Source organism: Mustela nivalis (assembly GCF_964662115.1).
Source record: "Mustela nivalis genome assembly, chromosome: 17".
Lineage (NCBI taxonomy): Eukaryota > Metazoa > Chordata > Mammalia > Carnivora > Mustelidae > Mustela > Mustela nivalis.
Genome location: NC_139036.1, coordinates 29543589 through 29567546, shown reverse-complemented (window position 1 = coordinate 29567546; position 23958 = coordinate 29543589). Strand labels below are relative to the sequence as shown.

At 46.1% G+C, this 23958-nt stretch overlaps 1 protein-coding gene across 2 annotated transcripts in view; it reads left to right on the top strand.

The window, feature by feature from the left end:
* YPEL2 (yippee like 2) overlaps nt 1-23958 on the top strand; it is a 65436-nt gene that overhangs the window by 4142 nt on the left and 37336 nt on the right. The window contains exons 1-2 of one of the 2 annotated variants that reach the window (XM_082705958.1): nt 16249-16717; nt 16851-17164. In XM_082705958.1, coding sequence (XP_082562084.1) covers nt 17048-17164 — 117 coding nt within the window. In that variant the 5' untranslated portion in view covers nt 16249-16717; nt 16851-17047. Of the gene's footprint in view, nt 1-16248; nt 16718-16850; nt 17165-23958 lie in introns of those variants that run through there. The other variant, XM_082705957.1, reaches the window with a different exon arrangement.

Here is a 23958-nt window from a genome sequence, read left to right as displayed (position 1 = left end):
ATCTAGAACAACAGCTCCTGTCCCTGCCCCTCTTAATCCCCTTAATTTTGTTTTTTTTTTCAAGGGACTTTAATACCATCTGGAAATACATTATCTGCTTGATGGCTAGATGCTTCTGTCTCACTGCTGACTTTACCTGGCGGTCCGGTAGCTCTGGATAAGTATCTACCCATCAGGGGAATGAATGAATAAAGAGAGTCAAGGTTTTGAGTCTCTAAGAGTAGGAAATAATACTTTCATTTTCAAGAGGAGAAGAGGAAAAGAATTTTTCTCTCCCTTTTCCTGGGGTGTGATAGTGTTCCCTTGGAATTTATTTCAGGATTTCCGCTTTTCACAATATTTTTCACCCTTTTACACTTTTTATTTAATAGGTCTCTAGAAGTTCCGTTGTCATTTTGTTGTGTCAATAAACAGCCCCCGCCTCCCCCAGTAGCTTTATTTTGTTTTCACTTTTCCTGACAAACAAGCATTTCTACGAGTAATAACATTTCGTTAATACGAGGCACTATTAAGTAGGGCTAAGAACCCGGGCTTTGGAACCAAAAAGACCTGGATAATTAGCTTTGTGATCTTGGGCAATTTGCTAAAAATCTCTAAATCTCTGTTCTTTATTTGTAAAATAGGACTAATAATAGTTATTGTCTCACAGAATTGATAAGACAAAATGAGGGGATGTATAGGAAACCAGGCACAGAGCCTGGCACATAACCACTTGCTGTTAGCTTTTATTTATTTATTTTAAAGAGAAAGCACGTGTGCGTGCAATCTGGAGGGGGAGAGGGGCAGAGGGAGAGAATCTCAAGCCCACTTTGGCCCACGTGTTCAGCCTGACTTGGGTTTTCATCTCATGACCCTGAGATCATGACCTTAGCTGAAACCAAGAGCCCCACACTTAACTGACTGAGCCATCCAGGCTCCCTGCTGTTAGCTTTTAATAATAACACTCATAGTTAGATTTCCCTCCTCTCTTTGGCAGGAATTCCCAACCCATTGATTTGGGAGTGTGCAGTTAAGAGGGAGAAAACCACCAGATCTTAAGTTAGTGCCAGTAAATGAAGACGCAGCATGTCACAGAGATCTATCAAGACTAGAGTGGAAGTTAGGAATCCTCTAATCACAAATTGCTGCCCAAATTTTGATAACACCTATGTGAAAGAAGTCATGGAAGTTTTTGGAAGGACATGTCGTCTTCCTGTTCCTCTGGCCATTCTTAGTTTATCCTTCGATTAAACTAGGCTGACTGAAAGCTGCGTATTTGGCCCATATTACCTCAGTCCCTCCAGAATTATTTTCACTGAGATGAACTTCGGTGTCCTGCCCTTTGCTTTCATGGAGGGACACAGTCCTAAACAGCTTTATAACTCTAGTATATTTCTCAAAAGGGATGGTGTTGCTGCTCCTTTAAGCTACAGTTTCACTTAGTATCCCCTTTAAATAGTTAATAGGAGAAATTTCATTCAGGGGCAAGTGCCAGAAAAAGCTTTTCCTTTCCTGAGGAATGGGCATAATATTTCTCTGTGGACAATTGGGAATGTATAACTGATCATGTTTCTCTTTTTTGCTTTGGGTGCCAGGAAGCACAGAGCCAAATCTGTGGCCTGACTTCAGTAACTTTAGGGCCCCTCATCCTAATTTTTTCCTTGTAATTTGTATTTTCTCTAATTTCAAGTTAGTGATTTATCATTCTTTTTTTAATTGGAGAGCTGCTGCTTTGGGTATTAAAATCATTTCAGATTTTACATTTTAGAGATACAAACATTGAGGCTCAAGTAGGCAAAAAGGACTTGGTTAAGACAGAGCTAATTAAGGCAAAACAGAGACTGTAAACCATACCTTTCATTTCCAGGCCCAGATTCTTTTCTATTCCTGTATGTTCTTGAAGAATGTCATCTCCTGAATAAACCTCCAGATAACCCATAATATCCTGATCCTAGGTAAAGCCTACCTCCTTTCTGTGATGAGGCAAAGGAATATTCTGCCTATGAGGTAACAACACTGCCACTCACATTCTTGGTTGGGTCAACAGCCCTGTGCACTCCTGTTTCCTGAGCTACAACCTTCCCCTGTGGTCTTGAGAATGTGGTATGTCCAGAGTTGGTGGTTTTGATCTGAAACTAGATTGCCAGCTCAGAATGAAATTTGTCTCTAGTGTCTGGAGTTCCCTTGTCTATTTCTTATTAGGGAAGGAAGGCTTGATTTCCAGATGGCCAATGGGTGTCACTAAGGCTGAAACAGGGTCTTGTCATAAACAGAAGTGGCATTATTTTTTATCTGATAAGAAATTTAATAATAGGAAATACTGACCTTACCAATGATTTGTTTTGTTTTCCCTGCTGTTTTCGGTTGTGAGTACCTGGGGCAAGAGAGGATAGGCTTGGAGCATATCCTGCCTGAGTCAGTAAAATTTTGATTCCTATTTTGGGCTGCTTAGAAGAGGAACCTCTGGCCTAGGGCTGAAAATGAACCTTGGTTTTGCTTTATTTTCCTAGCTAATAACAATTCAACAGATAACATAAGACCTTTGGGAGATGAAGATGGGATAAGCTATGGCCCCTGCCCCTAAGAGCATACACTCAAGGAGGAGTGATTAAGGCATATGTGTCAATAACTAGAGTATAAGGTACAAAAAGCTTAAAGTCATTATGGAGCTACAGAAAGAAGGGTGGGCGTTCAGAGATGGAGGTGTGAAGAATGATGAGGATTTAAACATGCAGAAACGCTCCCAGGGGGAACAGTGTGTGCAAAGGCACAGGGGTATGAACATAAAAGGTAATGTAGGTGAATGTTCAGTAGGCACATGAGGTGTTTGAAAGAGAACATTGGGATTTTGCTTGGGCTGCTATTGCTACAGTTTACTTATTCCCCCAAAGTTTATTTTTTTAGCAGTCTTTACACCCAGCATGGGGCTCGAACCCACAACCCTGAGACCAAGAGTCCCATGCTCTACTGAGCCAGCCAGACACCGCACTATTGCTACAGTTTAGAGTAACTCCATGGAAATGGACTGTTGGCTTCCATTCACAGAAGTCTGTGAACAATGGTTAGTTGACATAGATAATAGACATCCTCAAAAATGGGACTATCCCTGGAGATTCCCAAACCTGGCTGCCATAAGAATTTCTGGTCCAACCACAGGCCTACAAAATGAGAATTTTCAGCTAGGGAATCTAATAAAAGCAAGCAAATAATAGTGCCCCTACAGTTTTCCCGTTTTTTCCTTTTTTTTTTTTTTTTAATTAATTTGACAGACAGAGATTACAAGTAGGCAGAGAGAGAGGAAGGAAAGCAGGTTCCCCACAGAGCAGAGAGCCTGACGCGGGGCTCTATCCCAGGACCCCGAGACCATGACCCGAGCCGAAAGCAGAGGCTTTAACCCACTGAGCCACCCAGGCGCCCCCCAAGTTTTTTTCTGATGTCGTCACCCCTACATGTCTGAGGCCTGGGAATAACGGAGGTAGTTGATCTTCTTAGCAGAAACCATCTACGCAGCATCTTTGACCTTTGGCCTCCTTCCCCTTACTGTATTTTGCCACTTCCTTTCCTTTCCTTGTTTGTATCTCCTGCATGTGTCATCCATTATGTTTGCCTCCTGTTTATCTCTTCTTTTACTGCTTTGGTCTTTTGTCTCTTGGGGGGTCCCTCCCTAAATTGATCCACAGCCAAATGGACTGTAAAGTAGAAATGAATTCTCTTTCAGTATTTGTTGTATTAATGGTATAAGCATGTGTACTGTGTATAAATGCAAATTAAATAGGGCATTTGGTTAGTTTTCCTTACATGATTCTTTCTTTTTCCCCCTCAAATCCTAAAGGAAACAAATGATCCCTATGTATGACTGCTGCCTTAAAGCTAAAAATTCCTTAGCAGGAAGATATGACAGAAACTTATAACTGGTTTTTTTCTTGTGCCTGATCTGTTGTCCTGCTTTCTGGTTGAGGTTATTCCCTTCCCTCATTTGTTTTCTCGTATTTCTGTAATTAAAAGTTGAAGCGGTGAGCCAGCTCTGAGAGTTTGAAGATGTTCTAAGAGCACTTGGTCTTCCTCTGGAAGGTGTTCTTCTTGTTGCTCTAATAAGGGCTTAAGGACCAATGACGCCCATCTTCCCTAGCTCATCTGGGTTGAAGGATCCATGTGGGGTAGAGGTAGAGGTTTGTCCAAGGATTCAAATCCTGGTCCTGGTACTTTCTAGTGGAGTGATCTTGGGCGAAATGTTTAATTTCTTGAACTTTTTCCTCACTTTTCAAACAAGAGTAATCATAGTAATTCCTGCCTCTCTGGAGAGATGAGGAAGCAGGCTCTCTGCTGAGCAGATATGGGGCTCGATCCCAGGACCCTGGGATCATGACCTGAGCTGAAGGCAGAGGCTTTAACCAGCTGAGCCACCCAGGTGCCCCAGGAAATTATTATTATAAACTGTAGAGTCCTGGAGCCTTACTGACAGCAGATGACTACTCCTCTTACCTCCTCCCCTCACTTCCTACATTCCTTCAACCAAGGAGTCTGAGCTCTTACTGTAAGCCAGGCTTTGGCCTGGGTTGGAAGGATGATTAACCAGAACTGGTCTTGGGCCAGGAATGGCTCACAACCGGGATGGGGGTGGCAGGGACTTAACCATAAACAACCAGCTTTGTGGATGTTTCTTGAATTATATGAAAAGCTGCACTGGCAGCATCCATGGCACCCCTTGATGTGCCAGGCCTGAAAGGAAAAGTAGTTCTCATTCTTCCTAACATCTGTCTGCCATTCCCATAACAGGAGAAATCTAGAAAGCTGCTCTAGAATCAGTCGTTCTCTCTCCCATCCTCCTCCTCTTCCTCTTCTTTAGTAGATGGCAACAATACTAGATGGCAGTTTAATAATTCTTAGGACAGGGGCACCTGGATGGCTCAGTGGGTTAAGCCTCTGCCTTTGGCTCATCAGAGGCCTCTGACCTCTGATCTCAGGCTCCTGGGGATCAAGCCCTGCATCAGGCTCTCTGCTCAGCAGGGAGCCTGCTTCCTCCTCTCTCTCTGCCTGCCTCTCCGCCCACTTGTGATCTCTCTCTCTCTCTCTCTCTGTCAAATAAATAAATAAAATCTGAAAAAAAATTCTTAGGACAGTATACATCCATCTTTGAGCTGGTGAAGCTTGGGACTTTAGACATACAGGCCTCCCTTTGAAAGTGCTTCTGCCTCCCCCTCTCGTTTGAGTTTTAAGTTCAGTTTCCAAATTCCAATTGGTCAGAGGCGGGGAGCCCAGCCACAGATGTCAGAGTCTAGAGTTTTGGATTTATTTGAATTGGGAGATTAAAGTGAGGACGCCAAAGGCATGCTGACAGCTGAACAACAGAATTGTATTGGCAGATTGGGGATGGATGGTTTGTAACTAATTGGGGCCCCAGCTGTGCCCTGGGGAGTAGCAGTTAAAGAGAAATCAAGGTCGTGCAGTGCCCAGGGTCCAAAGAAGTTCATTTATTCAGTAAATAATATTTGATCTTTGAGAGTATAAGATACAGACAACAGTCAGATAATCTCCCCAGTAAAATACAGCTACAGCTGTGAAGAGTGTTCCACCTGTGGGAGAGGAACCTGGGCAGTGGGCGTTGGTGGAGGCTAAGGGGATGGGTCCCCCGTGAAGTCACTTCCAAAGATTGTCTGCCATGTCTTCGCTATTTTCCAGAATGTTGTTTTCTTGATAGATCTTCAAAGTGATGGTTTTACACTGTGGTTCAAGTGTAGCCCTGTCTGGGGGCAGAGGGATGGACCCAGCCCCATCTGGGTCCCAGATCATGAGAAAAAGGTATTTATTTTGTTTTCACTAGGATTGTCTTCTCTGAGCCTGTACAATACAAGGACTGATGCTGAGGGCAGCAGTCTCTGGGGAATTGGAGGGAAAGGGCAGATCTGGCCTTGTTTTGAACATAAAATCGAGGGGCAGGGTTTAGGGACCCCTTTCCTTGCTGACCTGAACCGTATCTGACAGTTCATTTTTCTCCTCCTCACACTGTCCCAGGGAGGTTCTGTGGGGAGCACCCTGGGAGAAAGAACCTTTGTGGGTTGGAAGTGTGAGGGTTTCTCTGGGGGTCAGAAGTCCATGCCAGTCTGGCGAGGGTCCCTTGGGAAGCTACCTGGTGGCACTCAGATGGTGTGAAGGGCCAGGGGAGGTGGAATGGGAAGTACTTCTGCCATCTGACAGCACAGATACAGGCATCAGACAGTCTTGTCATGTGTTGTGTTGGAGCCATGGCACCACAGTTCTGAGTTTCATGCTCCATTCCAGCCCAAGCGAGTTGACATCACAGGAGTTTGCTGGCTTTTCAACTTTGTGGAATTCTCATGGTATGCGAGTCCCGTGTGATGGCCAGAATTAGATATTTTAAATGCACTGGATAGTGTTTAAGTAAGATTAAAAATATCAGCTTTACAGGGCAGCACAGTTTCACTGATGGTCACTCATTTTACCCCGTTAATTACCATTTATCAAGATTCTCCGGAGGGGGATAAAAAGACTCTAATATGCCTGAGACTAGGAGTCCTGGGGAAACCAAGGGGCGTTAAAGACTGGACTTGAGCTGCAGGAAGCTCCCAGTCTGGGAGACAGATGGGAACAGGCCATTCAGGCAAAAAGAGGGTTTTGCATTCTGGGAAGAGGGAGCCACCCCCTCTGCTTAGGGTCTCATTTGGGTATTAAGGGATGATCGAGCATTTACCAGGTGGTTAAGATAGGTTAGGGCTTTGCAAGAGGCTGAACCAGCTTGGGAAAAGGTAGTGAACAAGCTTGGTCCGCTGGGGGAACAGGTTTGCAGGGAGGTGGGAAGGTGACAGTGAAGAGAGATAAGGAGAAGAAGGAGAATCAGCCCAGTTTCTTAGTGCCACTGGAGGGGTTGGACCTTGTCCTATAGGCTGCTAGGAAACCACTGGAGGTTTTGAAACATGAGCGATGTGATCAGATTGTGTTGTATAAATAGCATTCTAGAATGGGCTGGAGAGGTAAGAGCTGAGTCAGGGAGACCAGTTTAGGAAGCTGTCACGTGAGTTCAGGATGAGGGAGGGGAGGGCTCACACAGTGCTGCTGGCCATAGCTATGAAGATGGCTGTGGGATACTGGATTACAGAGCCAGCTGTCTAGGGGACTGAAGGAATACGACATCAAAGGGAGAGAAAGAGTGAGGGTCTTGACTGCTTTGGCAACTTGGCCTTCAGGAGAAAGGAACAGAATTAGGGTGAGGGTGGTAGGAACCAGGGGAAGGGGAAAATGGTGCTGGCTTTGGAGGCATTTGCTTTGAAATGCCTTCCTAGGAGCCAGTGAGAGGCCTCCTTTAGAAAGGAATCCAGGCTTCAGGGGCAGGAGGCAGAAGTTTAGAAGACTTGGGTGTGGCTAAGGATGTACATGGGGAGCAGGCAGTCAGGCACGTGGTAGAAACACACCTCCAAGGAGGAGGAGGAAGGAAGAGCAGCCAGAGACGTGGAGGCTTAGAGAAAGAGCAGCAGCAGGAGAGGCATGAGGTGCAGAAGGAGAGAGTTTTGAGGGAAAAGTAGGCTGAACCAACCACAGGAGAACTAACTGAATGCAACACCAGAGCCAAATGGTGTTAGCATTCAAAAGTATTAGTGTTTGGACTTGGCATGCTGGAGGCTACCCATGTTTTTGTAACTCAAAAGCCTGGTTGTGATAAATGATATTCATGGAGCTTTGCCAGAAGGCTCTGTAGCTCTTCCATTCCTCTGGAGAGTCTGTATCAGTGTATCTAGCCAGATCATCAGAAAGCTGTGTTCTTGGGCTGCCCTGACTTGACCCCCATGTAGAATCCCCTTTACTGAATTGCCCTTTAGTGTTGACTTAAGCTGTGCATTTTCATGGAGGGACCTCTGAGAAGCAATCTTGGAAGAGTTTCATGGTAGGAGCTATTGGTGTGTGCTGAAGATCTTGTCTACTGGTTCATTGCTCATGGTTCCCTCTGCAACCACCCACAGGAGAAATGTCTCTTAGAAGATCTGTAGCTTAAGGGCCGTTTGGGTGGCTCTGTTTGTGAAGTGACTGTCTTTGGCTCAGGTCATGATCCTGGAGTCCCAGGATCAAGTCCTGCATCAGGCTCCCCACTCAGTGGGGAGTCTGCTTCTCCCTCTGATCCTCTCCCCTCTCATGATTGCACACTTGAGCACGTGCGCTCTCTCTCTCAGATAAATAAATAAATACTTCAAAAAAATCTGTAGCTTGAACAACCAGGATTTATAGGAACTATAAACCTTATTAACTACTGATTTTTCTTTTCTGCCTTGCTTACTACAGAGCTCAAAGCCAAATGTGCAATTGAAATTCAGTAAATATTTAGCAGCTTAATATAAACATGCATTTCTCTGTCCTAACTCACCTTGTGTTCTTCTGCTTTTCTTACCCTAATTTCATCTATTTTAAAAGTATTGTTTGGGGGTGCCTGGGTGGCTCAGTGGGTTAAGCCTCTGCCTTCAGCTCAGGTCATGATCTCGGGGTCCTGGGATCAAGCCCCTCGTCGTCGGGCTTTCTGCTCAGCGGGGAGCCTGCTACCCACCCCTCCACCCCCGCCTGCCTCTCTGCCAACTTGTGGTCTCTGTTAAATAAATGGATAAAATCTTAAAAAAAAAAAAAAAGTATTGTGTGTTTTTGTAAGTTACCTTAAATCCTCTTTTTGGAGTTGGGAGTTGTATAAGAAAAAGGAGGGAACCATTGATGAACTTTAGTCAGGTGTCCTTGGTAATGAATCTTCAGACAGATCATTTGGGTTTTTAACATTATTTTTTATTGAATTTGTGGAAGCAATGCAAAGTAGTACCTGATCTCTTCACAGCCAGCTAGTAGCAGCTACTTCTGTCTGATACCTGGTGAATTCCATGCCAGTGTCTGGATGTTCAAGGGGAGCCACCTTCCCTCTCTGTAGATGTTCTGACCAATGCAGGCTTCATGTGGGGAACTTCCCAGGTCCCCAGAGTGCTGAACTAAGGGCCATTTAGTAATACATCGCTCTGCCAACAGATGTTGCGAAGGCACCGTCCAGCAGCCATTTCTGAGTGGGCTCTGCGCGACTGACATGTTCTGTGACCTCGCTGAAATCAAGGTCTTACCACAGTGAAGGCTGGTGGTTGGCTACTGGGCTCTGGGGCAGGATTTGGCTGGCAGAGACATCCTTACAGCATGGAATCAGGACTTAAAGAGCCAAAGGAATCTTAGAGCTCATGTAGGATTATCATCTGACAGATAAGCCCTGTGAAATCAAGACTAGGCCCTGTGTCCAGGGTAGAGATGAATGGTTGGCTTTGTTTATGAAAGACCATGGTTCCTTGACGGTCCAAGCTGACTTTTATTATCATCGGGATGAATTTGAAATGAAGTACCACCTGGGCCCGGTGCTGTACAGTGGGTAACTATGAAGCGATGACAGTGATTTTCCTGTGTGCCTTGCTCATCAGCTCTACGGTTGTTATAATAGGGGCATTTCAGTAAAGTTGTTAGTAGTGGCCTCATGAGTCAATGTGGGCTGCCAGGGTAACTTTTCCACTGCGATAAGTGATGGATTGGTCTGTTGTTTGGAATGATACAGCAATAATGTAAGATCCCCAGCTAAGCCACAAGAACCTGCTTAAAACCACAATGTACCTGTAAGTGGATTAATTTAGGCCCTAACCCTCTGACCACCATGAATCAACGTGGGAGACAGAGACACTGCTCATTTGGGTCATGTGAATAGGAACAGTTCCCACACTTTTTCTCCGTTGCTGGTGGGACGATTGTAGCTAATTAGCAGCGTTGAAGGCAAACGCAGGTGCCAGGTGCTGTGCTGAGTGCTCTACTTGGAATGTCTCATTTGATTTCTTTTGTCTCCTCCACAAGGTAGGCAGTGTTGGTCCTTTTCAGGCAACTTGCCCAGTGGTGAGGCAGTTAGCGAGTGAGAAGAAGCGAGACTGGACCCAGGTCCGTTGGCTTCTAGATCCTGTAAACCCTCACTTATTTGATGGTCCAAGAAAATTGGGTCTCCGCTCCCTGGTCTGGGTTCAGGATTCTGGTGAGATTAGGAAAGGGGAAGGAGGACCTTCTTCCTCCTGGGATAGAGGCCTTCAAGGACATTGTCTCTTTTTTCTGCCTCCCAGTCCTAGAAATGGCTCACCAGGTCCTTTTCCACTGTTGCCTTTTATTGCCTCTAATTAGGACTTCTCCCCCAATACATGTATATATTTAACCTAGGCCCCACAAAAGCATGATATCCATGGACCTGGATATCAATGACGGGCCTTTGGTTCATACCCAGGACTTAGAACATCTGTAGTCCTGAAGAACCATAGTTGTGGGCATCTTGGCACAGGATCTGACTGGGGGCAGTCAGGGTAGAATAGTATTTCATGGGCCTTGTGGACCCAGAGGAACTTTGCCTCCTACCTCGTTACTAGAGGGAGAAGGGAGGGGCCTCAATCATGTCTGCTACCCACATGGGTGGGTGGACTGGTCTAGTCAGAAGCTGGATGGGACACAGAGGGAGTTTAGTTCATTAATGGCTGCTACTGTATGCTGCGGAGTCCAGGGAGTACAAGAATGTGGTCCCTACTCTTGGAGCTTACCCCTAGTAGAGGATACAGAGGCAGAAAAGGATAATTTTAGTTTTGATATAGTAAGTGTTTCAGTAGAGGTGAGCCCAGTGGAAGGACCAATAAACCCCATGTGGAGGTGAGTGGTGTTTTGTTTTTTCCCCCTTAAGACTTTTATTAAAAAATTCTATTTATTTGAGAGAGAGCATGAGCAGGGAGGGAGAAGCAGACTCCCTCAGAGCAGGGAGACCGAAGCAGGACTCGATCCCAGCACCCCGGGATCATGATCTGAGCCGAAAGCTGACGCTCGGATCATGATCTGAACTGAAAGCACCCCCCTGAGCTGAGTCTTAATGGACAAGTTAAAGGGCCTGGTGAGGGGCGCCTGGATGGCTCAGGTCATGATCCTGGGGTCCTGGGATCAAGCCCCATATTGGGCTCGGCTCCCTGATCACTGGGGAGCCTCCTGCTTCTCCCTCTGCCTGCCACTCCCCCTGCTTGTGCTCTTCTCTCTCTCTGTCAAATAAATATTTTTGAAAATAAAAGAAGTAATACCTCCAGCCACAGTAGAAGACCATCCCATTGTTTTTGTTGGGTGTTTGGTGGAGGGTGGGCAAAGACTGCCGGGAAAATAAGTAGGGTGTGGAATCACAAACCACTTCTACTCCTTTCTAGCTCAGTGACTTTTGGCAAGTTATTCAGCCACTGGACCCTTACCTTCCCCAACTGATCCGAGCATACACAGTGTTGGCACGCAATACACACCACAATTATAACTATTATTACTCTTACTGGTCAATTAAAAAAAAATGCTTCTGCTTAAAAAAAAAGAAAAAGGGGGGCGCCTCAGTGGCTCTGCCTTGGGCTCAGGTCATGATCTCAGGGTCCTGGGATCAAGCCCCACATCGGGCTTTCTGCTCTGCAGGGAGCCTGCTTCCCCCTCTCTCTGCCTGCCTCTCTGCCTACTTGTGATCTCTCTCTGTCAAATAAATAAATAAAATCTTTAAAAAAAAAAAAAGAAGAGGGGCGCCTGGGTGGCTCAGTGGGTTAAGCCGCTGCCTTCGGCTCAGGTCACGATCTCAGGGTCCTGGGATCGAGTCCCGCATCGGGCTCTCTGCTCAGCAGGGAGCCTGCGTCCTCCTCTCTCTCTCTGCCTGCCTCTCTGACTACTTGTAATCTCTCTCTGTCAAATAAATAAATAAAATCTTTAAAAAAAAAAAAAAGAAGAAGAAAAAGAAAAAGGAGACCCGAGAGTTACATTGCGACTTCTGTGAGGACACTCTAGCTTGTTCTCTGGCACCACAGGAGATGGTCCTGTTGGGGTGATGTTTCTCCAAACTTAGATTTCTCAAGGAAAGACAAGCAGGTGATGACATTGGAGGAGCCATTGGAGTGTTACTCTAATCGTTGTTGAGGTCCTTCTAAGAGGTGGCTTCCTCAGTGGCCATGCTCCCATGGGCCCTAAGGGAATACCAAGAACATAGCATCTCTGATTTACACAACCCTAGAAGGTCTCTGTACCTCTTTTTCCCCTGAAATCCACCTTCTGCATTTCAGCCAGTATAAAAAGTGGATTTGACCATGACTACTGTCCTGGCCTTCAGAAAGGCAATATAGGGTGGTGGTTTAGAAGATGGGATCTAGAACCTTGATCAGGGATTTCAGATCTCAGTTTTATCCTACACAAGCTGTGTGACCTGGGGCAGTTTGATTTAACTTCTCCAGACCATACTTTCCTCATAAGAAAAGAAGAATAATAATAGCAACCTCCGAAGGCTCTGTGAGGACTAACTAAGCTAATACTCTGCACGGGCACCTGGCAGGTAGGAAGTGCACAGTCAGGTTCCAGGCGTCTTACCACTGACAGCCAGCTGCCGTTGGCACCCGCGCATTGCTTCACACTCATCTCTGCCCTCTCATACTCTGCACTCCGATTTTTTAAGATGATGTTAAGGGTCTGCCTTGTGCCAGGGACTGTCCTAAGTGCTCCAGTTTAGCAACCAAATTCTTTTTTTTTTTTTTTTTGTAAAGATTTTATTTATTTATTTATTTGACAGAGAGAAATCACAAGTAGATGGAGAGGCAGGTAGAGAGAGAGAGAGAGGGAAGCAGGCTCCCTGCTGAGCAGAGAGCCCAATGCGGGAACTCATCCCAAAACCCTGAGATCATGACCTGAGCCGAAGGCAGTGGCTTAACTCACTGAGCCACCCAGGCGTCCCAAGCAACCAAATTCTTTAAGTTCCGTCTAAGACACTACACTTGTTACACACACTTGCACGGTCTTGCTGATGCTGTGACCTCAGCCTGAGGCATCCTTCCTATCTCTCCTCACCAGGCCATTGCTTTATTTATTTGTTTATTTATTTATTTAAGATTTTTTACTTATTTGACAGAGACAGCAAGCAAGCACAAGTGGGGGGAGCCGCAGGCAGAGAGAGAGCGGGAGAAATAGGCTTCCCGCCCAGAGGGGAGCGCAATGCCCCAAGACCTTGGGATCATGACCTGAGCAGAAGGCAGATGCTAAATGACTGAGCCCCCCAGGCGTCCCCTTCCCCCCTCTTCTCAGTTTCTGTGGCCCCTTGTCTCACATCCTCGTTCATCCAGTTCCTTCGTGGTTTACCTGGAGCATCCGTACTCCTACCCCTCCATCTTTGGGCCATGCAGACATTTCTGTTTTGAGTTTCAGCTGCCTTGGTGGCTCCCTTTGGAAGAGGCCTGTCAGGTGAGACGGCCAGGTTCGCTGTGTGCTGCCTGTGCTTTTGGCTCTCCGGGTGCAGTATCTGAGGCGTTTGTTTTTAATCATAATAGTTCACATCTTTTCTTTCCATGCTGATCAGCAGGAGCCAGCTGTGGGTGGTAGCAAATCTTCCTTTAATTTCCACTGTGATGGATTATTGCTTCACTTAAAATGGTGTTTAATTTGTACATGTGCCCTGAGGCTCTTAAACATGGAGCTCCTTTGACGATTGTTGGAAATCAATTTGGACTCCACAGTATGTTGGACTCCATGAGTTGGACTCATGGAGCCCCATGGAGCCTGTGGCCCCATTATAAGTACCGAAGTCCAAAAATCAGAATGTGGTGAGTTCTGCAGCCCCATACCAGTCATTTCTTCCTACAAAGAAAAAACTCAGGGGCACCTGGGTAACTCAGTTGATTAAGCATCTGACTTCAGGGCTCAGGTCATGATCTCAGGGTCTGCTCAGCAGGGAGCCTACTTGTCCCTCACCCTGCTCATGCTCTCTCACTCTCTTTTTTTTCTCTCTCTCTCAATAAATAATAAACAAATAAAAATCTTTTTTTAAAAATTAAATAAATAAATCCATCTATTTTACTTTCCTTCCTGCCTCAAAGAAGCAGCTTTTAAAATTTTCCCTTAGGAAAGAAGACAGTAATAGGTGATTATTTTGGGGACCTCTCTGTCACCTCTTTCTTGTGACAGCCTGCTCTCTCTCTCCTCAGGCACAAGGACCCTCTCTTGATTAGGCTTCAGCTTGCTTTCTCCTGACTTCCTCTCATTGCTTCCAGCTTGCAAGATGCGCATTTCAACAAGCCACGTTTTCCTTCCTTCCTTCTCAGGGAAGGAGCCCTATTTTGGATGCCTATGAATTCCTGTGAGAGAGGGTAGGGAGCAGAGTGACAGCAGAGTCCCATGCTGGCTGGCTAGGCACTCAGGTTTCTCCAGCACCAGGCAGCCTGGGACGTTGCTTACGGGGTCAGTTCTTGTCTTCTAGTTCAGAGCTATGGTGTGGGTTTGTATGTACAGTATGTATGCATAGTATGGACCATAAATGTTTATTCTTCAGAAGGTAGCTTTGAACAAATTTTGGAATTCAGATTTGAAGCTGAGCATAACCATAAACCCCTGCCTGCAAACTTTTTTTTTTTTTTTTTTTTCCTACAGAAGAGAAGTGAGAAAAGAAATAATTCTACTCTGGGGAAATGCATAATTTAGAAGCTGTCTGCATGTATAAGAAAACAGACTCTGTGGCTGCTCTGTAAACCCAGACTGGCAGCCAGGGCTCATGGTTTCCTTTTCTTCCTTCTTTGTTTTTATAACACGGATGGGACCCCTGCTCCGAGTGCTCCCCACTGGGCAGTGAGGGCTCTGGACTCAGAAGCTGGCCTGGGGCAAGCCTCCAGCTTGTTTCCCTGCCTGTTTTTTCCTATTTCTTACCCTGACCTACCACCCCTTCCTTTCCTGGAGATACTGCCCTTTCTGAGAGTGAAACAGCGGCTCTTGGAAAGTTCAAGGGTATTTCAGGAAATCTCAGACAGGGTACTTGTCTCTTTCTACCGCCTGTAACAACTCAACAGCCTCAACACCCAACATGATTGAGCTACCATGGGCTTACGTTTTGACCACGCTTCACCTTACCTACTATCAGAGGATGTCCAGGATGAGAAAGAGGGGCTCTAGATCCAAGGGGTCATGTGTCTGCCTTCCTCCTCTTCTGGCCAGTCCTAACTCCAATGCCGGGGAAACCCATTCTCCCCTCCATAGTCTCCCAAGACTATGTATCCAAGTATTTCTATAATGTTCAGTGTCACCTGATTTCACATCTTTAAAAATAGTGGTGGGTGGACCAAGCAGGGAAGACACTATGCCTGGGTCCTTGTAGGTCTGATTTCCTTCCGCAGTTGGGTGTCTTCATGTGTAATTGGTCACCCTGAATGGGCAGCCCTGCGTGGCTCAGGACTGCACAAGGGAAATGCGGAGTGAGAGTAGTGACCGCTGTTTTCCTTCAGCCTGGTGCTGGCAGTGCTGTTGGCCCCTCAGGAAGATGTACAGAGTCCCAGGGGTGTAGTGACTTTCAGTGGCTGCTGTGGTGGGAAGGATGTCAGGGAGGAGGACATCAGCCCTTTGGAAAGATTTAGTTAGTAAGGTTTAGAGGAAAAAGAGAACTATGATTTGCAGCTTTCTCTAAACATCCAGATGGATCCCAGACATAATCCCGCAAAGATCTGATTTTGTTTGTCTTCCTCCCCCCCCCCGTCTCTCTAAATAATTTTATCTTCAAAGCGTGGTGCAGGCATTAATTAACGCTGTGCCTCCCCTGGGAGGTAGGCAAGTGGGAACACCACCCCTTTCAGGGAAGCCCAAGGAATAGGCAGGTCCAGAAGCTTCAGGCAGGGGAGCCCGAGAGGCACAGTGTGCATTGGACCTTGGGACTTTCCCCTCAGACCTTTACTTGGACATAGCCCAGAAACCACCACTTTCTCAGTGTCCTTGGTTCCCAGTAGAATAGAATTGCTGAGGCAATGGCAGGAGAGATGTTTGGTGCTGTGGGATGACTAATGGAAACTTTGAGGGTTGAAGAGAAATTCTGGTAAAATTCACTGTCATTGTGAATTCTAGATGCAGGAGTCTGATTATGTCATTTGTTTCATTCATTTGCTTGCTTGCTTTTCAGACAAAAAAGTACTGAGCATCTATTTCTGGGCAAGGTATAGCAAAGGAAATCATTTTGCCTAAAAGAGCTGGCTAGCCATGAGGAACCCTACTGCTTGGGAGTTTGATCCTTTGTATCTTGCTTAGTCCCAAGCAGAGGGTGGCGTGGGGTTTGTTATCTCTGTAAATGGTGGGGTTTTTGTTGTTGTTGTTGTTGTTTGTTTAAGATTTTATTTGATAGAGAGTGCGTGTGTGTGTGTGTGTGTGTGTGTGTGCGTGCAAAAGAGAGAGAATGGGGCAGAGGTAGAAGCGGACTCCCCGCTGAGCAGGCAGCCCAGTGCAGGGCTTGATCCCAGGACCCCGGGATCATGACCTGAGCTGAAGGCAGCTGCTTAACTGAATGAGCCACCCAGGTATCTGCTAGGTGGTGGTTTTAAGTAGTGGAAGACTACTGGTATCTGGAGGTGGATGAGAAATACATACATGACTGTAGAGTGACTTTGTAGAGGTTAAACTTTCCCTTTTCATTTAGCCTTTATCTTGGTTGGCTCAGAAGAGGAGGCCACTTGAGAGTCCTCTCCTTGGAGCTACAGGTGGCACATCCTTAATCCTGGCCTCTTCTGTAGTTCCCTAAGAATGGTGATCATGCCAGTGTCTGAATGTTGGTGGAGGATACCTTGGGTGACTGCTGAGAAGAACCCTGGGTTGATACTGAACTTCCAACTCTGGACAAGCAGCAGCACTGAGATCCCCAGTAGTTCCTTTCTCATAATTGGGTGTCTTGACAATGATGGTAAGAAACAGAGAAGCGGTCATTTCTTCCTGTAAATGTTGCCCTCTCTCTTGGGTGGCAGTTGGACTTGACTTGCTTTGCAGGAAGCCCTGTTCCATCAGCTCATGGTATTCCCCTTATCTTGGCGTTGCAGGCTGCTGAGAACCAGCCCTCGACCTCTGCTTGAGGGTCCTTCCTCTGAAGACATCACCAGTGTGTGGAGCCTGCCCCACACCCACCCCCTGCCAAACCACGGCCTTTACCTGTGTCTTCCGGTGTTTCCCGTGCGACCCATCCTGTGGGAGTGCCTCGTGGGCCACTCCAGAGTTCACCCCACGCTCAGCGGCGCCAATGGTGAAGATGACAAGATCCAAGACTTTCCAGGCATATCTGCCCTCCTGCCACCGGACCTACAGCTGCATTCACTGCAGAGCCCACTTGGCCAATCATGATGAACTCATTTCCAAGGTACATTGCCCTGTAGGCCTTCCTTGCTCTCCTCTGGGTTGGGGGCACTTTGGCTCATAAGGTTGCATAGGCTTACGAGCTCTCCGGAAGAGCCCAAGATCCTTGTACTTGGTCTTTTGCACAGAGAGGGCTAACGTGTGTGGCTGTCTCACTCAGCTGAGAGATAACTCTGAGTTGGAGGGAGGATGTACTAGTTTAATTTGTAATTTTGAAAGTTAGATGTGATCCCTGTTGGAGGCTGGGGGGCTGGTAGCTTGCAGGCCGGAGGGGTAGGTGCTGAGCAGTGATTGGAACCTCTCGCTTGGCTGGCTTAGCTCAAGGTGGCGGGTGAACGCCATGTAGAGTGTTGCTTGCCTGGAAAGAGAAGTCCGGGAAAGGTGGTCAGGGCAGGATACCTCGTAGGAGGAGCTTCTTAGCTGAGATGAGAGGATATTGCCTTCCAAGCTCCCTGGGAAGGTTATAACACTGCTGGGCTACTAAAACGGGTGGCCTTTGGGGAGGACCAAAAGTGGCTTGGTAAAGAGCTGACCCACTCACTGGCCTCAGGGATCTTTAGGGCTTTTGCATGAGGTAAAATACGGAGTGACACTTGATCATAATCAGAAGAAAGAACAGAACCTTATTTTTCCTGAAACACTTTAGCAGCTGCTTCCTAAAGTTGGATTGGGGGATTGTTAACCAATAAACCCAGTATCCCAGTTGTGCAATCCAGGAACTGGCTCCTTCAGGCAGCATTTTCAGGGGAGTTCCCTCTCTCCTAGCTCTGAATTCCCATGGGAGGAGAAATGGGTTTTAACTAGGATGCATGAAAAGGAGAAAGATCATGGGGACTTCTTCCCCTTAAAGAGCACCCTTTCTCAGAACATGGACTCATGCCATTAAGATTAAAAAAACCAAATCAACCTTTCTACATATCCAGACTCCGTTAAAAAAAAAAAAAAAATAGTGTTCTTCATCTGTTAGTAAAGGTGGCATTGCTTTCCCTGCCTCTAGCTTGTTAGTCCCAGCCACAGAGGGATGAAGGATCAGTAGTTCTAGAACAGTACTGTCCACCTGGCTGATTTGACAGGAAGTGAAGGAGGCAGCTTGAACAACCATGTCTGTGGTTGTGGGGCTTCTCAAATCAGGTCTGAGGACAGAAGTCCTTCTAGGCCTATCCCAAGATCTAGGGTTACCACAGAGCTTGAACCCTGGAGCCCTCAGAGTCTTGGCCTCTGGCCTACTTTCACTTCCCTAGGCTTCCACTAATTCTCCTTTATGCCATTTATGTTCCAGCCAGCCTGTAGCTTTCTCCATCAGCAGACTTAACCTTGTCTCAGATTCCTCTTGAATCTTTTGGGAAACCCTCAAGTCTGGAATTTTGGATGTGGGGAGGCAGTGTCAGTGAGGGAAGAGAGGAGTCCATCCCCTTTGCTTTGGAAGGGGGCTTGCAGACTTGGAGGGGAAATGTGAGCTGTCCTGTTTCTCAAAATCTCCAGAGAAAATGGAAGCCAAGACATCTTTTTAATACCAGGAAGAAGTGCATATGTGTCATAAGAAATTGAGGTAACAATAAAATGGATCCTAGCACCTTCTAGGTCCTAAAAACTGCTACTTGACACTTTATAAATGTTATCTCACTTAACCCGCATAAGAAGACTTTAAGGTAGGTGATGTTAATCATATTTTCTGGATGGAGAAGTTGAGACTCAGAGAGGCTGTCCAAGAATGCAAATTGGAGGTTCAAAGAGGAGAAAGCAGTTTCTTTGAGTGTGTTCAATCCAGATGGGCTTCTGGAAGAGGTGGTATTGAGCTGGGTCTTGTAAGACAGACAGAGGGAACATGTGGAGATGGTCGTGGTCTTTCAGCATTGATGTTTGAAGCCTGGTATTCAGGGCCCTGGACAGTCTGGCCTTTTTGAGTGAGGTTTCTTGCCAGTTCCTTGCTTTATGTTCCAACCACTTGGAACTCACCAACATCCCTGAATATGCAGATGGGGGTATTTCAGGCATATGTGCCTCAGCCAACAGCAGCCCTTTTCCTTCACCTCTTTCCTCTCCCCCAGGAGCTTTTCTACATCCTCTTTGACCCGAGACCACATCTCCTAGTTTTGTATCTTCCTGGTCAGGAACCTGACACATGGCCAAGAGCTCACGAAATGATCAAATAGATCTGGGTGGGGCGTGAGCCTTGGGAGAAGACAAGTGATGAGCAGAAGAGTCTTTCTTGGCCTCTTGTCCTCCTCCCTGCCCATTTTGGGGCAGAAAGGCTCATTCACAAGTCCAGGCCAAAGTCAGCACAGCCTTCAGTTTCATGGGCTACAACCAGTGCACAGATGGGGTGCATTAGAGCTTGATGATTTAAAGAGTTGGGTTAAATGCCTGGCTGTGGGGAGGGAATGAGGGAACTGTGGCTGGCGCTGCACAAAGATTCCTTTATTTCACTCCACAGCCACCCCCGGCGTTAAATAATCTATAGATTCTTAGGCAGGTCCGCTTAATGGAAACATCATTCCTCCAGCCCCCTCCTTGGAAAATGGGCCTTTCTTTTCATTTTGCTTCTCTCTTCCATTTAAGAAAGTTCAGGGAGAGAATGTTTCTCCTGTTCTCCCCTCTTGACATAATCTCCTATGCGGTTTCACAATCTGCCCAGTGGGAGTTAGGAGCTGAGAAGCAGATAACTGGAGCAGCAGTGTAATTAAATGATACTTTGTACTTGTGATAGAGCCTTTCATCTGGAAGCCTGACATTCCCTTGTTTGGTTTAAAAAAAAAAAAGGTTGGTGGGGGCGGGGGGGTCTGACTTCATTATGGAGAAGGCAACACAAAGGTCCAGAGAACTAAAGCTCTGAGTATGTGGCTGGTAGAGAACTGGGTACAGGATTGAGACTTGGGACTCCCATGGAAATGTGTAGTTGTAATGTTTTGAACAATTAGGGTCTCTACCGATGTGGCGGAAAGAATCCGCCACCAGCCTTTCTGCCTTTCCCAGCTTGCTGTAAACCCCCAGGGGCCTCAATCCCTGGAATCAACTGTCCAAACTCCGAGTCTCAGCCTCTCACTAATAAGATGAGTAAAGTAATATTCGCTGCTGTGAGTAATGCCTAGTAGCTGGCACTTAATGTATGCTCACTGTGTGCTGTCCCCATGACAGTCCTGTGAGGTAGGCATACCTTATTTGAAGGTAGGGTGAGGAGGGTTACCTCACTGGGTTGTTATGAGACTGGATGAGATCATGGGTGTGTGTGGGTGGTTGGCATATCACAAAGCTCCTATACAAATAGAAAGTCCCTTTGCTTCTTTTGGTTTTGCTGTTCAAAGGCGGTTTGGGGGTGGTAGAGGGATTATTCTTGCCTGATACCAAGCGAATTTAGTCTAGCCAAGATAGTTTGACTTCAGAACTTGGAGTCCAGGAGTTGGATTTCTCAAAAGGCCGTAGAAGCAAAGTTGTGTGTGTCTGCTCAAAGGTAATAGGGCATTTTCTCTGTAGGATGGGGGTAGGGGGCCTCTTTGAATTGATGACAGAGCTATCTAGGGAATGTGCTGAGACATCCTGCATTTTCTTTCTTAGGGGGTGTTGTGGTCTCAATGCTGGAGTGTTTGCATGCGGAGGTACTCGAAGTTGGCACGAGGAATTGCTCACATTGTTGTTCTTGCTTAATGGTGCAAGCCCCATTATAAAAATATACTTTGGTTATAAAATAATAATAGTTTCAATTGGAACAACTAGTTGCCCCAAGTGAGAACAATCTATTGCTCATTTCAGTGGAAACTAGCTGTCATGAAAAACTGGATCTTCACAAAGCTTTTCCGCGACAATTTTCTGTCTGTAAGCCTTCCTTTGCTTCCCCGCTGCTGACCCATCACCCTTTGATGGCATTGCGGAATAGGCTGTTGGGGAATGGTGAATTGGATTAATCTCTCATGAACTCACTTTGCGGATGGTGGCCTCATTCCAAGACACGATTTGCTCTAGTGTTTTGGGGCCCTGGAGGGATGGTGTTGTGCGAGGCTCTGGAGTGGGTGCCCAGTCCAGGGGGAAGGCCGAAATCTTTTCTTCACCATCCAGAGCTATGTAAATTATCACTATGTCAGATCTTCGGGTCAGATTATCTCCTGGTGACAAATACAAAATTCCCAGAATTGCAGGTCATTTAGCCCAGCCTCTCTTCATGAGAAAATAGGCCATGGGCAGCTCAGCCACTGGCCTGAGGTTCCACCGCCTCAGAGCCAGACCCTTCCATCGCATACCCCTCAGTTGTGCTCTGTGGGAGGGGCTCCGGCTGTTTTCAACCACTGGGCCTCCTTCTGAGGCTGGGAGCTTTTAGGAGGCTGGTTCTTTTTCGTTCCCTGTTGGGCTCCATTGGGCTTATGGTAGTAGCATTTTGGTTTTCCCTGCCCTGCCTAGATAGATGTAAGATGGAGCATTGCTCTGAGAGAAGTAGCAAGGAGGAAGATGTTCTGAAGCTGTGTATTGGTCTCTTGGCTACCGAGAGGCCCTCTCTGCCTGCCATTTCCCACTCTGAGGCTGCTGCTGCTGCTTCGAAGATTTTATTTATTTATTTATTTATTTGAGAGACAGAGTGAGCGGGTGAGTGAGAGAGTGCACAAGCTGGAGGAGGGGGAGAGGGAGAAACAGGATCCCCACCCAGCGGAGAGCCCAGTGTGGGACTCGGTTCCAGGGCTGTGGGATCGTGACCCAAGCCAAAGGCAGCTGCTTAATGACTGAGCTACCCAGGCACCCTCTGCCACCCCCGGCTTCCGAGCACTAGTGCTCCACATCAGTGATTCTCAAAAAGACTTGTACCCCTAACATAGTGCCTTGAAGGTAGTGGACACGGAGGGGTGCTGGTATGGAGGTACAGAGACCTGTTCCATCCTCTCCAGTCTACTTACTGGGGGTGCGTTTCTCTTAATTCACACCATCCACCAGCTTGTCTTTAATGTATAATAAATATCCTGGAAAATTGATGCAAAAAATAAATACAGGAATAGAATTTCTAAAAAGCCACTCATTACTTCTTCTCTAAGTGTCTTGAAAGTGTTACAGTGAGGTTTGGATTGTATGTAGCCGCCTTGATGATGGGTGTGTCACATTAAGCAGAATTAATTCTCGGAGACTATGGACGAGAAGATGTGGCTCTTGAAGATCATCCTGAGCTTTCCTGACTTGCAAAATAAAGTTGAATTCTAATTTTATGAATTAAGAGGTTTTTGGTATTCAGTGGATATGTGACAATGATTTTTACAAAAACTATAATTCAATAAAATTAGTATTTCTTTTGAATTCCTAGGAGGAAGAAAAACTAGATTGTATATAAACCTATAATTATCTTTATCATAAAAAGTGAAAATTTTGTTTCTAAAATAGTAGGACCTATGATTGTACCAGAGTGACTGATGGGTTTTAAGAAAAATGACATTGAGAACAACTATGCTGGTAGGACCCACACCACAGTGGGCACCTTTGCTTCTTTTGCAATGTTCATAAAACGTCATTGAATGTTTGTTGGTTTCCTACAGAGCATTTCTGCATTTCTGAGGTATAGCAAAGGCAAAAGTGATAAATTATGAAAGAGTTCCAAAGTAAGCCAATAAGCCCCATTTAACACATTCAGTCATTTTTGTTGTTGTTGTTTTTAAAGCCCCAACATGGGGCTTGAACTCTGGACCCTGCGAGCAAGACCTGAGCTGAGATCAAGAGTCTGGACACTTAACTGACTGATCCACCCACGTGCCCTTATATTCAATCAATCTAGCTTTTGTAAACAAACAAACAAACAAACATATCAAACCTAAAAATACTGACTTCTTTTTCCCAAGTATCTGACCTTTGAAAGCCCTGATCTTCTTTTTTAAAAATTATTTATTTATTTTTATTTGACAGAGATCATAAGTAGGCAGAGAGAGAGCGAGGAGAAAACAGGCTCCCCTCAGAGCAGAGAGCCTAATGTGGGACTCGATCCCAGGACTCTGAGATCATGACCTGCGCCAAAGGCAGAGGCTTTAACCCACTGAGCCACCCAGGAGCCCCCAAAGCCCTGATCTAATGAAGTGTTATTTCTGGAGGAGGGCAAAAGGGTTATCTCTTGGTCCCTTGGGAAGGGGTGACAGGTGAACCAAATCTATACAGAAAATCTGCAAACCAAAAGGATATGGTTAGATGACTGTGTTCCTTGGTGAAAAGAAACCATTTGGAGCTCCTAAGATGTAATATCTTACGCTATCTTCTCTCCATGGGGATAGAGATTGAATTGCTTCAGGATGAGATAAGCCATAAATTAGGCTGGGATAATTAGTATAGCATGATAGTTCGAACATGCGACCACCTTAACTGAATCTCTGAGGCCTCTGGCATGTGTGGGTAATGGCAGTGGGCACTGTGCCTAGACTTGTTTTGTTTCATTGGCTCTGTTCTGTCATTGCATATATACTAAATATGTACTCGTGTGTGTGTGTGTGTGTGTGTGTGTATAGCACTCTAGGAGGTATTAGAATATTACCCTCAAAGAACTTGGACTCTAGCTGGGAGATAATAGGTTCATAAGTCATCTCTTCTTGAAGTTTGTGTTTCACCTTATGTTTATCTTAGAGCAGTTATCACAGTGTAACAGTGCATGTCTCCATTAGCTTGTGAACTGCTTGAGGAGATAATTGTGATACCATCTTTGTTTCTCTAGCACTCCGCACAGCTCCGAAAGACTGCTGTAGATTTTCAGTGAGTATACGAGTGAATGACTGTTAGTACTATAAACTGGAGAGACAGACCTAGAGGATCTTAACTAGGGGTCCATGGACTGGCTTCAAGGGATCCTTG